We start from the raw sequence: 14,912 nt of genomic DNA on the forward strand, positions 1-14,912 counted from the left end.
CCACTGTTGTGGTTGCTAGACCATGGCACTGAGTGCCACATCCAGTCTCTTTTTAAATATCTCCAGGGACGGAGAATCCACTACTTCCCTGGGCAGCCCATTCCAATGCCTGATCACTCTCTCCGTAAAGAAATTCTTTCTAATATCCAACCTAAACTTCCCCTGGCACAACTTAAGACCGTGCCCTCTTGTCTTGTTGAAAGTCGTCTGGGAAAAGAGAGTTGCTTCAGCATTCTCACTTCTTTTTTAAACTCAATTGGAAAGACATTGAATCGCTGTCCTGTGGATCCTGGACCCGCTGGCCAACAGAGCAATGTAATACTTTTGAAACTACCTAGCTTTCTGTGGAGGGAAAAAACGGAGGGAATCTTAGGGCATTCCATAGTGGATTGGAACTGGTGCAATGGACTCATTGAATCTCATAATTTAAACAGGTTGAATATAGGGAATATAATATTGTCAAGTTCTTAAGGGTATTGCATGGGTCCAGGGTTTCTCTTCTGTGGGGGAGACCCTACTCCTGACCCACTCTTCTTCCATGGGGAAGGTCTGTAAAAACATGTTCAGTCATTTGGGTTTACTGCTTTTGCAACTTCTGACAGGAAGTCAAGTGCTTCCTGAAACCATACCCCTCAGTAGAGCGATAGCATTACCCTGACCTTTTCTCACAGCGTCCAAGTGAAGAGGAGGCAGGAAAAGGACATACCAGAAAATGTCTAGGGTTTCTGCCATCTTGATCTATCGCCTCACCCCACTTTCCTTATTATAAGCCAGCGGCCTCCCAGCCTGGCGCTCGCCTCCCCTCACCTGCCCTGCCTCACCGGCAGCCGCTCCGCACTCAGGGCTGCGGGCGGGGAGAGGAGAAGCCGCTCGTCCTTAGCTGCGGGCTGTCGCCTCCATCGAAAAGGCGAAGGACCCGCAAGGCCGCGGTCCCGGCAGGGGCCCCGTCGCCTCCCTCCCGGTGGACGATGCAAGCCCGGCGCCCGGGAGCCGGCACCGCCAGAAGTTCTCATCAGAGGACTAGTCAGGCCCGGGCAGCCGGCGGGTTTCCGTACCCAGCGGTACGTCAGGTACCCAGGGCTTTTCGCCTCCCCGTTCACCTTCGCCCCTCTCCCCGCCTCTGCCAGACGATGGCGGCGAGGAACGGGGAGGAGGTGGCGGGAGGGGGGAGGAGGGGGGAGAGGGGACGGGGCGGCGCGTGCAGGTAGCCGGGTAGGGGGAGGCGGGGCGGGAGAGCCGCGCGCGCGCCGCCGCCGCCGCCAGGGCCCCGCGCGACCGCGCCGTTAACGGCTGCTCTGCGCGCGCGGCCGGGGGAGGAGGAGGAGGAAAAAAAGGAGGAGGGAAAGGAGGAAAATAACGAGGGATGAGGAGGCCGCTCTTGCATCACTGACCGCGGCCTGAAGATCCCGAGGTCAGGACGGCCTCTTTCCCACCGTCGGCGGACTGAGGGGGAAAGGGCGAGAAGGAGCAGGAGGACTCTATGCGCCTGGGAGAGCGTGGAGATGAGCTAAGCCCTGTCCCCTGGAGCCGCCTGAGGAGAGCCGGCTCCCTCCCTCCCCCACCTCCCTACCGCCGCCATGGCTCACTCACCAGTGCAGACGGGCCTGCCGGGGATGCAGGTGAGGACCACCCAAGGGCAGGCCACGGACATGCACCCGCGGCGGTCGGGCAGGCCGGAGCGGGGTGCTGGGGGGTTGGGAGACAGGGATGGGCCCTCGCCGCCTTTCCGGGAAAGTGGGGATGGAGGGGGAACGTGTGAGGGAGCACGGTCCGTGTCGGTAAAGGGGTTCTCTGGGGTGGAGAGACAGGGCAAGGGGAGAAAACACCTCTTTACTCTGACTCGGCACCGGGGGCTGGGATGAGGGGGGGGATGGAGCGGGATCTCGTAACCAGTGGAAACGAAACGTGCTGTCAGCACTTCGCGTAATGCCTAACGAGGTCCCTCCGCCTGGCGAATCCCTCCCTCTCTCCTTCTCCTTTCTCAGTAGCCTCTATTTGCTGCACGTGTGCGTGGCGGCGGGTAGGGGTGCGTGTTTTGCCTCCCCCCATCCCCCCTTTCCATTAGCTCTGCTTGGTGTTTTAATTCGCGAAGCGTGTCTTCATGGGCGGTTTTGGGTCTCGGTATACTGACGTGATTAGGGGTAGCATGCATAAAAACGGACTGAAAACGTTGACCTTCAGCTTGTGCTGCAGTGCCCATCTCTGTGGTGCTGGCTAGTGGGAATGCTGTCAGAGGTGGGTGTTGGGGGTTGTGTTTGCCTCTCAGAGATGGTTAGCAGCTGTTGTTGAACGCTGGAATTTGCTGGTTCTATGTTGTAACTGTATCAAAAAAACAAACAAAGAAACAAAAACAGAAAAACACCAAAAAAACAACCTGGTGTGGTTTTCTAGTTACTGAGCTTGTTCTCCTCCCCCCTCCGTTTTTCGTAGTCCAAACGCGACCTACTGCCAGAAAAACATTGAAGTCATTGGTATCTGTGTGTTATTGTTTCCCACATCTCATTAGAAACTTCGCTGCCTCAACCTGTGTAAGAAAAACTTTAGAATGGCATATAGGGCTTTCACAATTCATCTCCTGGATTGAAAGTTTGTGCTTTATTTAAGTATTGATTTACTCGTTTTTCCATGAGTCAAGATTCTAAGTCGTAAATCTTGTCCTTTAATTACCTGAGGATTTGAAGTAAAATATTACATGCTTAGGCATACCCTGAATTATATGCTCTGGTATAATACTGGATGCTGAATAGAGTAGGTAGGCCCTCACTCTGAACTGATTAACTTACTGCTCTGTAAGTATTGCTGTTGAGTGTTCAAGTTCACCTTCCAAGTGTGAGCAGTTTGCTGCTTGTCAGAGACTGAGAAGGGTTAGGGCTAGATCAGTGTTGAATTTTTTAAATCCTTTTGAAACATGTTAAAACCAAGACTACTGTATGCTGACTTTGAAACAGAATCTGCAATATTTTATAATTAAAAAGTCAGATATGTAGTTGCACAGAAGTGAGAGAATGAAGATTATTCTAGCAATGTGAATGTACTGCTTATGTGTGTTACTGCTTGAATTCTTTAAGGATCTGCCTTTTTGTTAACGATTTGTTATTTAGCCTGTATTACTAAAAGCTACACTAAATGGGGTATTTTAGTTCATATAATCTGGGAATTCACTTCAAATCCCTATTTAGGATGGTATTTTAAAAAAAGATTTAAAAATTGTATTATGAGAGTTTCTGAAGTGTGGATTTTAACAGTATGAAAAATCCCCATCAAAATACAGAAGTAAATACCTGCTGATAGGTAGAGGCATAATGTCTGACAACGATGTATATACTTCTTACTCATTTTCTGTACCTAGTTCAAGATGTCTAAATCTATTATTGTTCTTTCAGAATATATAGCAATTTTGTAGTGTCTCAGTACACAATTCTCTTTGATTTTACTTCAAAGGGTAGGGTACATACAATGTATGACATCTGCTTAAATGAGACAAATGTTACGATTTGGGACTTCTTACTATGAAGAAGAGAGATGAATACAGCTTAGTTCTCTGCAATTAAAGTGCAGAGATCATGGGAATATTTTTTCCTTTTGTGTGATCCCTCCTCCCTATCTACCAGCTTCTGCCACAAATGGCATAAGCTTTGTAAGTGACAAATACTGCAGCTTTCTCCTACATTCTTTGCTGTACTTGCATAAGACAGCAGTTAGTGTCCTAGTGTGAACAAGAGTTACTTCTTGACCCCCCCAAAAATTACGTGCAGAGACAATGCTTTATTAATGCTGTCTGGCATGAGCAGAGTAGCGTGTAAACAGCACAGAGGAATGAAGGATTAATGTATTGCTCTCTGAACAACATCTGATTGATGTTTGAAGATTGATTTACAAAAAGTGAGTGGGCGGAGAGTGAGGCAAAGGAATGAAAAACTGTGGATGAGATGTAGGATGTTGCTGGAAGGCTGTCAAAACCTGAGATTCAGTCTGCTGCAAAGTGGGCATGTTGTAACCTGAGTAAAAACAGTTGGGTTATGACCTAAATTTCTATGCATGTAAATAAGTTTGGAAAGTTTATATTGTCCTTGTTGTAAGGGCTTTGTGTAGATACGAGTTTCAGTGTGTGGTGTGAAGGTGCATCATTACTAAACCGAGAATATGTTGTCTTCCTTCTTTATACTTCATAGAAGTCGCTGGGGAGGGTGCTTGTTTGTCTGTAATGCATGACATTTTTGCAAGGCTAGCTTGGAGTGAGTGTATATGACCTTGATTTTCAGGCCGGCCTTCATTTCAAGGCTGTGGTAAGCCTCCATAACTTGTTTCTAGAAGCTATATTTTAAATAATAAAGTACTGTGTTTGTAAATTTATGGTAAGGGTGCTTGGTGAACCATGTTGTATTTTGAAGTCTGTTATTAGTGTGTGGTTCCAAAAAGCTCAGGAAATGTAGGCTGGCAGAGAAAATCTTGGGAAATGAAGCTGCAGAACACAATACTGCAGTACGCTGAGCTGTTGGATATGTGGCAGCAGCCAATTTAAAAATAATTGATAGAATGCTAAAATGAATAGTGATTAAATGTCTTTCTCCTCTCTTTCTACAAAGAAAGAGACCCCAAGCGTAAAGTTTTGGGGTTAAGCTGCATCTGGTTTGCTTTTCTGTTTTTGTTTCTGAAGTTGGAGAACCCAAATGCAGGTTTTTCAACCTAACTTTGCTATATACTTCTATCTGTGTGAAACAACTATGTAGAAGAGATTTTTTTAATCTGCTTTAAATGAGCCTTTTATTATGATAATAACAAGAATATTTTACACTTCTTCAGAGGAAAGACAAAGGTCTCAGTTGGCAGCAGATTGCAGGGAAGTGAGAACAGCTCACAGGTGGTTTGCCTTTATGACTTTAGATGTGATCAGGCAGTTCAGTGCCACACTTAGAATGAAGGTAATGAAAAGTTTAAGGTGAATAAGGAGTTTCAAATACACTTCTGTGGCATAATGAGCACTGGCACTGATGGACTGCAGAGTTACTGATTAGAAATAGTTATTGTCACCATCTTTTACCTGTTTTAATCTCCTGAAGGGGGTAAAAAAACAACCCTCCCCAAAATGCCCTGAACCTTTTTTGTTGTTGTTGTTGTTCACAGAAAAGTAGTTTTCTGAGGTGTATTTGTATTTTTAGATGGTGCCCATAGTCAGCTCCATGAAATTCTTGAGGTGTTTTTAAAATTCATCATCTTTAAGCTAAAGCTGCTTCTGCATGATAAAAGCCTTTCTTTATTTTCCTTCTTTTCATTTCTTTTGATAACAAAACCAGTGTTTCTGTAGTAAGTTTTTAAAAATCATTCTTTATTGTTATTTTCAGTACAAGAGCTACAGGTTCTTCATTGAAAATGTAAACACGCATTGACATTCACTCAATCTTTCTTCAAGAAATATTAAAAATTTAACTAATTTTAAGTGACAACTTGACAAATGAACAGAAAAGAGATTGTTAAGTATAAACACAGTTTCTGGTTCATGAAGTGTTCAAACTGTCAGTTTGCTAGAGACTTAGTGTTTTTGGAGATACTGCTGTTTACTTTTTATTCTTGCACTGTTCCAAAGATATAAACTTTTCTGGCCTAGAGCATCCTTTGTTCTGATCCGTCATGGTTGTTCTTTTGTTTTTACACCCTGTGTATTACTGTCCTTCATATTAAAATATATATCAATCTCCTTCTACAATAAACTGTTTTATCTACTTCATGTATGATCTCTGTTTTTGGTAACTGCAAAACATTAGGTTGCTAAATTGAAGCACTTGAAAGGCCATGTAGCCTTTTCTGCCTTCTATGTGCAGCTTCTGTGTAGAAGATGAATTCTTCCCAGTTTGAACTTTTTTTTTTTTAAATGAAACTTCGTGCTCACTGTTACTGTTAAAGTTAGATTTTAATAAATACTCTGCAGTAGCTTAGAGCACTTAATTGCTTGGCAGATTTGATGATCATGGCTAATCTCTTTTATGATATCCGGGGGATAGATGTCATGAGCATTATTACAAGCTCAGTCCTTGAGTACAAGGACAGAAGAATTGTAATTTGTGAGAACTAAGTCAGCATCTTCTCACTCTGTGTTAAAGGCTGTGCCAGGGCTATGCAACAGCTGTATGGAGCTGTGCTAGAGAAGTCATCTTTTATCAACAGTGGGGCTATTGATACCAAGAAATAATGTGCAGCAACTTCTAGTAAATATGTGGATATGAAGTAGTTGTCCCAAACACCCCAAGATCTTGCTGTTAAGCAGGCGTGGAGGAGTTGGAGTTGGATTTCCTTTGGACCTTTCTTGATGTTGTGCTTTACCTAACTTGTTGTGTCTTGGAAGTCACTGTTGCCAGGAAAACTTCAATATTGTTAATGGCATTAGAACCTGATGCTGTTAACTCTGACTGTGCAGTTGAAATTACTGCAATTCTTTTTTTCTCATTCTTAAAGCTTCTTTGTTTTCTTTGGCCTTTGCAGGTCCTATTCTATTGGATAGAAAATGACTAGTAATTAACTGTTAGGTATGGACTGCTCAGTCTTTGGGGAGCATTATTAAGTACTTGGTCTGTTATTTTTTTGGGTTGACCTCCTCATTTATAGCTGAAGAATTTATTAGGACAGCTTTTTAGAATAAAGATTAACAATAGTGAAGCCTTGCTTTTTGAAAATCTGTGTGTTACATTGTTTCAGCCCTTTTGTGGTTTTGGAGCTATGCTTTTTATACAGGTTTCTGGAATTTTATTAAATTTTGAATGTTTATGTAGAGGTCAGGTTGGGTGTTTATACAGAGGTAGAAGAGGTAGGGAAAAGGTACTCTGAATTTCCAGAGGCTGAGCTTACAAAATCTAGTTTTGGATCTTTGCTGTGGTATCAGCTGCATTGTCAGTTACTGAGTGATACGTGTCAGCATTCACCTTTCTGCCTTAACTGTTGTCTGACCATTAGTCTCAACAGCCTCTAAACAAGAAAAACATGCTCCTATCTGTGGCCTTCCAGAACAGGTAAATAGGTACAGCTTATGGCAGCTGTATCTTTTTCAGGTACCTTGATAGACCCTTCAGGCTAGTCATGTTTCATGTTTTGATGCTATGGCAAGTTTTCATGTACCAGTTTTCATGTTTGAGGTAAGATGCCCTTGAAGTCAGCTGTTGCCTTTGTTCTCCAGAGAGATAAAAGATTAGAGATGTTGTGAATCCCTCTAAATGTGTGATGAGTGGTGTCCAAGGCTTTGGTGTCAGCTTTTACTTAGGGGTATCTTTTGTGTTTCTATGATAGGAAATAAATTATGTATCTTGACTACATTTTAAAATTTTGCTTAAATTCTTTTAACACTTCGTTTCTTGGGGAGGCAGGGGGTGGGATGTACCAAACACTGATGAACAAAGGTATCAAGGCATCTAATATAAAATGCTGCATCCTAGAATAATTTGACCAGGCTATTGTCAATATATATTAAAAAAAAAAACCAAAAAAGCAAACAAAACCCAACCCCCCACAAACAAACAAAAACCCCCAAACAAACAAAAAAAAAGCCTAAGTAACTACTCAGAAATTCAGCATGTTTTATTTTAATTTATTCTTTCTGAATGCTTGTTAAAAGCAGGCTATGGTTAGGTAACTATTGATTTTGGTATTAAACTCTTAATGTTGTACACTAAGCAGCTTTCTGAATTAAAATATAAAATTAAACTCTGATCTGTACAGTGGACATTGCACCCAGGAAATGGTGTTCACTGGGAAACATGCTTTGAATATCCATGTAATTGCTAAAGAACTAAATATTTTGTATTCTGAATCTAAGGTAAGTGCATCTTTGAAAGTGGAAAGAGGATTATACAATGGCTAAGGATTTGACAAAATTACACGAAGTGCAAGGGGTTGTAAATATGAATTATTACAAAGAACCATTGCAGTAGCCTGGGAGCTCATTAGTTCGAAGTGCAGAGGATTAGGAAGAGATGAGTTTAGTTTGTCACAACTGAGTCTGAGTCATGAGGGCAAATTGAACAAGTAGGATCTGAGAATGTATTGGGTTATATTGATTCTGTAGAAGTGGCAACAGTGATGGTAAATACAGAGGACAATTAATTTCAATTGCACTATGTTTTTTCTGGCTGATTAATGTAAAAAGTTATGAATGCAATATAGAACAAGTACAGAGAAAACCATAAAAGTATTGTATGAATGGTGGCTCTGTCAATGGTGGAAAGCAAAGGACTTTTGTGTGGTAAACAAGCCAGAGACAGGATAGTTGTGATTGGAGTTCAGAATTGTGAAAAGCTGTTCAAATCAAAAAAACCCCACAAATTAATTCAAGTGGTTATGAAAGTTGAAAGTTGTGTAATCAATAGGTCTAAATGTTCCAGAAGTTGGTTTTGATTTGCCTCAGTATATATTCTGTGACACACTTCGAAGGAAACATTTTGGATATCTGCTTATCAAACATAGCTATTTGCTTTATCCTTTTGTAGCAGATGTGCCTGGGCTGTTCTGTGGTTGCTAGCAATATTTGGTGTGCTTAGTTACATGAATGTTCTCTTACTGGTTTCCTGGATTGGAATATTAGTAGAAAATCTTTCAAAGAGTAGTCAGCAAAACTGTACTGACTGAATCTATGGAATACATCTTTTCTATTCAGTCTCATAGAATATTTATACAGGTATTTGTTTATTTTGGCTCTGGTAGAAGCATTTACAAAAAATAAAACAAATATGGTGAGAATCTTTTCCAGATCTGAACTTGGAAAAATGAATGCTTTTTAGCTGGTCATGTACTTTCAGTTTCAAACAGTTCATAATGTATCTGGAGCCCTGATCTTCATTTTTAAAATAGAGCAGGTCATTAAAGACTGTTTTCTAAAAACACAGGTTGTCAGTGGTTTAAGGCTGTCACTTCAAACACCTAATCTTCTGCAAAGAAAATTCAGACCTTCTTACAGGGCATTTTTTAAACAATTATTACCTCCTGTTGCTCAGAACAAAATTCAGGAATGGCAACTTTTTAATCTTAAAACTAGAAAGTGAATTGATAGAAGTTCTAATTTGAGAAAGGATAGTGGGGGGTTTTTTTCTTTTTTTTTTAATAATTAGTAGTTTCACAAAGAATGTGGAGAAGGATCTACTGTTAATAGTTATTTTAAATTATATTCTAGATATTGCTGAACATTAATGTTTCCAAATGGCTGTAAAATTTTGATTGTAAAAAATCAAACAGGAACAATTCTTCCCTGCTCCTCAGGACTTCCAGGAGCAGTTATCTTCCCTACTTTTCTGGTATCATTAACATAAAATGACTGGCAAAATGTTCTTTTGCAGTTGTTTTATAGAAGTGTCAGCTTAATTCCAGAATCCCAAGAGCCCAACACTGTAAAAATGAAAGTGTTCTGCAAGTCTCTGAACGAGTATGGTGTCATGAAGTAGTGGACTTTGATATAGGGTCTGAAGGTAGAAGGGACAACAGGGAGAGAATACATATAGCCAACAGCTCTCAAATTGCTGCTGGCAGGTAGGTCTCTCAGTCTTGTAATTTTTCTTATGAACAGTAGCGATATATGGTTATTTGGGTTAGTGCTGCCTTTTCAGTCTCTAGAGGTGAAACATGGAAATTTTTAGGCAGCTTTGGCTGGGACTGGTTTGTGACTTACCCAAATGCCTGTGTAATAATGTAATGCTAGATTCCTGTGGCTGGTGACTGGAATTAGAAGGTTTGTGCCGTTGGACTGGATGTGCTCTACACACATCACCTCAGATTCTAACAATGTATGTATGAAGTGTAGCCGGGTAATTGTCTTCCACAAGGGAAAATACCTGATGCAAGTGTTAAGGTTATTTTGTTAACCAATTCTCAGAGAAAACTGTTTTGAATGTTGACAGAAGACCATTTATGGGGCAGGAAGAGAACAACTACAGCAGGGTTTGGTTCCTAGTTTTGTGATACCTCTTAAGTGATGCCCCTGAAAGCATTAGTAGGGGCTGCTGTGTAGCTAAAGGATAACTAAACTTGCTGGAAAACATCAAGTGCCCAGGTAAAGTTTCCAAGTGGCAAATATATTGGCAGCTTATGTAGAATTTAATAGTCGTAGAATATGAATGGAAGTCACAGAACAGTAATAGTATGTAATTCTCATTACACTGAAATGAAAGGAGGAATACACTTTTGGTGGAAGAGACATGGATTTCTTGCTCTGTTTTTTTTTAATGGCAAAAGGGTGATAAAACCCTATGTCTTTCTTTCCCAAAACTGACTTTGAACAGGAAGATGGATCAGTACAGTGTAACTCAGGGGGAAGTTCTTGTGACTTCAGTACACTTGAAAAAAGTGATTCTTGTTTGGGCTGATTTGCTAGTGATCCCTTCCTGGGATGAGTATCTGAAAATTGTGATGTCTTGTAACTTACTTTAAATATTAGAAGTAGTAGTGTAGTCACAATTTGCACAGCATGATGGTAGAATCCAAACTGCTCTACACCAATACATGAAGAACTGAGTGGGCTTATCTTTGGGCTCAGCTACCGGTCACAGCTTACCAGGTCTTCAAAACACCTGATTCATCTGGGAAATTCGTATTCCTCCAGGCAAATTAAAATATCTTTTAGTCTCTCTTCCTCTGGGATCTGCATGGCTTAATTATGTAACCTATGAGATATGAGAGTAGACATAGACAGACGTATAGGTGGGAGATGCTGTATAAATTTAATTGCTAAAGAGAAAATGTTGGCTCAGTGCTTGTCAGTGGTAACTTAGAATTTTTCATTCCCCTTTTTATAGTTCTATGAAGTTTGGCTAAGTAGTAAATTTTGTGGTTTTATGCTCAGTAATTCAGGCATTAATGATTATTAACTTTTATACTGAGCCTTTTTCTATACCAACAATGTATTTTTACTTAGTATGAATCTCATCCTCCTAAGAACAAATAAGTCTTTTGAAGTCTGTTTTATTCCATAAGGAAAAGATTCTAAGAAATCCTATCCTACACTTGGATTCATGATTATTCCCTCTACCTCTGAGTTTTCCAGTTTAATTGTAATTTATATATGTTTTTGTTAGATACAAAAGCTCTTTGCAGGGAACTTGCAATCTCTGCACTGATATTGAGAAGTTAGAGGACTCCAGTAGCTGACTGAATACTTGAAAGGAGAAATTCTTGAGTGGAGAAAAAAAAAATACAGTAGTCTGCCTAGGTCTTACATTCTCACATTTGAGTGAGAACCTCTAGTTTTCATGTGACTATTCAAATCAGGACAGATGGGAACAGGATGTTTTTTTGGGAGTGAATGAGTTTACCCAATGGAAAGAAGAAGAAAAATAAAAATAAAGCCTGCTCCAGAAAACCTAGTGGTCAGGAATAAGAAGGAAGCATGGTGGTGAATCGTGCAGGTGATCTTTAGTAGGAGAAAATTGAAGAGGGTTGCTTGCTGCATCAAAAAAAGGAAGACTGCACTGTGCACTGAAGAGTGGGTGCAAAATCCTTAAGAGGTTGAGATGTGAAAAATTCAACACAGTAGATCCAGGGGTTCTGGGAAGGAACCAATTTCAAGAGAAAAGGATAGGCAAATGATTTACTTTTATTTGTAGCATTTGATCTGTTTTGGTTTTAACAGAAACCAAATCTTTGTAAGGATCTTTCATTCTTGCTGCCTGGGTGCAGTTTCTTGACAAACAAGAAGAAACTGAAGTGACAACAATTTCTGATGACAGATAGGATAAAACTGTCATAGGGACAGTGCTAAATTTGTGCTTTGTGTACAGGGAAGCATAAATGTTGCAGTGTGTGCATGCAAGAGATGTAGGAAGAACAGTTTAATTATGAAGACAGAAAAAAAATAACTGGATAAATAGGAATGTGTAGAACTGGAAGTGTTTGTAGCCTTGAAAAATATCACATTTCATTTTGATGTTACAAATATTGAGTAACTTTTCTCTTATTCTTTACAGACTCTGAAGGCAGATCCAGAAGAACTGTTTACAAAACTGGAAAAAATTGGTAAGGGCTCTTTTGGTGAAGTTTTCAAAGGAATTGACAATCGGACTCAGAAAGTTGTTGCTATAAAAATTATTGACCTAGAAGAAGCAGAAGATGAAATAGAAGACATTCAGCAAGAAATCACAGTTCTGAGTCAGTGTGACAGTCCATATGTAACTAAATATTATGGATCCTATTTAAAGGTAAGATGCTGATTTGATTTTATAATTAATTGTTTTCCAAGTTATTCAATTGTGCCAGTTTTTGTTGGCAAGGTTTCAATCAGATCTCAGTTGAGGAAAAATACATTTTGTCTTTTCAGTTCTAAGGAATGAGTTGCTATATTCTGTGAAGCATTTGATGGAACTTAACAGAAAAAGAATGCACATATCTTTTACTATTTTCTGCCTAAAAAGAAATTAAGTTACATAACATCACTTTGTTAAGCTCTTCAGCTGGAAGGCAGGAGGGCTCTGCAGAGAGACCTGGACAGACTGGAGAGTTGGGCTGATTCCAATGGGATGAGGTTCAACACGGCCAAGTGCCGGGTCCTGCACTTTGGCCACAACAACCCCATGGGGAGCTCCAGGCTGGGCACAGAGTGGCTGAGAGCAGCCAGGCAGAAAGGGACCCTGGAGTCTGGATTGACAGGAAACTGAACATGAGCCAGCAGTGTGCCCAGGTGGCCAAGAAGGCCCATGGCATCCTAGCCTGTACCAGGAACGGCGTCACCAGCAGGTCCAGGGAAGGGATTCTGCCCCTGTACTCAGCACTGGTGAGGCCACACCTCGAGTCCTGTGTCCAGTTCTGGGCCCTTCAGTTTAGGAAGGATATCGAGGTCCTGGAGCGGGTCCAAAGGAGGGCAGCCAGGCTGGTGAAGGGTCTCGAGCACAGACCCTATGAGGAGAGGCTGAGGGAGCTGGGGGTGTTCAGCCTGGAGAAGAGGAGGCTCAGGGGAGACCTCATCACTCTCTACAACTCCCTGAAAGGAGGCTGTAGCTGGGTGGGGGTTGGTCTCTTTTCCCAGACGACTTTCAACAAGACAAGAGGGCATGGTCTTAAGTTGTGCCAGGGGAGGTTTAGGTTGGATATTAGAAAGAATTTCTTTACCGAGAGGGTGATCAGGCATTGGAATGGGCTGCCCAGGGAAGTAGTGGATTCTCCGTCCCTGGAGATATTTAAAAAGAGACTGGATGTGGCACTCAGTGCCATGGTCTAGCAACCGCAACAGTGGTTCAGGGGTTGGACTCGATGATCTGTGAGGTCCCTTCCAACCCAGCCAATTCTATGATTCTAAGTAATATGTTTAAAGTCTCTTAATATTAGGGGAATGTAACCCTAACTGTAGTTTAAATTCAGAAATGAGGACCTAAGCATGCATTTAATTGCCAAAACATTAAAAAAAAGGAGTATCAGTTGCTTTGCAATGCTTGAATTTTTGTCAAGGTTTGATTAGTAGCAAAGCTGAGGTTTCTTTTCAAAGGGCACTAAACCTAATCTTGATCTGAGCAACTTAAAAATTAACATCTAAAAGTTAATTTATTTGCACATGATCAAACAGCACCTTACCCTGCAGGGAAGCTAGTGGTCAGGGTTACCATTAACTGCCTGCTCAATCTGTTTTGCTTCCCTCCCCCTGTGCTAACTGATGTCAGAGTTCAGTTTTAAGTGTGCCAGGTAGCAGTGGTCTTGGTTTTTTGTTTGTTTGCTTGGGGTATTTATTTTTATTATTGGATGGATACAATGATTTATTTTGTTTAGAAAGTAGTGAAAATATCTGGAAGGTTTTGGTACTGCTTTACTACTTCTGTCAGACTTTGTCCTCATCTGCATAGTTTTGTTACAGTGAGATGGCAATCTAGATAAAAGATTGTGCTCTTGGTGGGGTGAAGTTCCAAGTAGGCAGAAAATGCTTTAATTTTCAATGTGCTTTTGTGGAAGCGTTTTACTTCACCAGCAAAGACCTGAAGGTTCTGGAAGAGGGACCCCATTTTAACTCTGGATTTCTGAGATTACCAGTTAGTTTTCAAGGGAAAAAAGACTTCTGAATCCGTATCTGTTACTGAGGGGACTGACAGTTTTTTCTGTCTTCGTTGTACACTGAACCTGTTTGCTTGCACAACTCATCACTGAAGGCTTTGTGAGTGTTTGTAGACCTGATACGCTATTTCCAGTACTGAACTTAGAAGTTATGTCTAGTTGAGATCTCAGAAGCACCAGGAGACACAGTAAATTGGGTACATTCTTCATAATGACTTTTGTAACTATGGAAATTTCTCAGTCTGGGTTTGGTAGTTATGTGAAGTAAGGGAAAAAGGCAAAAGTGGGATCTCTCCTGGACTGTCTCCAAATCTGTTAATTTTAGAGGAGGAACCGTAGAATCTTATAGGACGGGTGAAGTAAATACAAGAAAAACAGATCTAGGCTAGGAATGCCACAGGAGTTTTTAAAATGTGTAGTAGCAGTGTAGTTGAAAAAGAGAATTCAGCATACAAATCTGAACTGAATGGATGTCAACGTTTTGTGTAGGTATGGAAACTGTTGTTTTTTCCTAGTTGAAGGAAATAGACTGTAAAACTCAGTAGCTTGAGTAGATTTGGTTAATGGAAGTATCATTAGTAGTATTTGGTATCCTTGTTCTGAAGAGGACCCTCTGAAAATACCTGTACCTTCTGTATCCTTTCTGTCAAATTCTTCTAAGCTGCTGCACTAACAGTGGCTATGGATGATGCTGTCATTCCATGAGGGAAGCACAGCTTTTTCTACCACAAGTAGAATGTACAGCTAGGCATGTTTACTCATTCCATTAATTCTTTGTGAATGTATGTTGTTTTGCAAGACACTTGGTACTACAAAACTTCTGCTCCTCAAGACAAAAAACTCATTTCTTTATGCTGTTAAAAATTAATATGTGGTGGTTATTAGGTGATGCTGAAGGGGGAGAATCTTTG

General features: G+C 40.9%; 1 protein-coding gene across 2 annotated transcripts in view; it reads left to right on the plus strand.

Annotated features, from left to right (window-relative positions):
* Positions 1–748: 748 nt before the first annotated feature.
* The window catches only part of STK24 (serine/threonine kinase 24), a 48,395-nt gene continuing 34,231 nt past the window's right edge, over positions 749–14,912 (plus strand). The window contains exons 1-2 of one of the 2 annotated variants that reach the window (XM_030465103.1): positions 749–1,061; positions 11,934–12,164. In XM_030465103.1, coding sequence (XP_030320963.1) covers positions 969–1,061; positions 11,934–12,164 — 324 coding nt within the window. In that variant the 5' untranslated portion in view covers positions 749–968. Of the gene's footprint in view, positions 1,062–1,231; positions 1,620–11,933; positions 12,165–14,912 lie in introns of those variants that run through there. The other variant, XM_030465112.1, reaches the window with a different exon arrangement.

Source organism: Calypte anna, chromosome 1, assembly GCF_003957555.1.
Source record: "Calypte anna isolate BGI_N300 chromosome 1, bCalAnn1_v1.p, whole genome shotgun sequence".
NCBI classification, from domain to species: domain Eukaryota; kingdom Metazoa; phylum Chordata; class Aves; order Apodiformes; family Trochilidae; genus Calypte; species Calypte anna.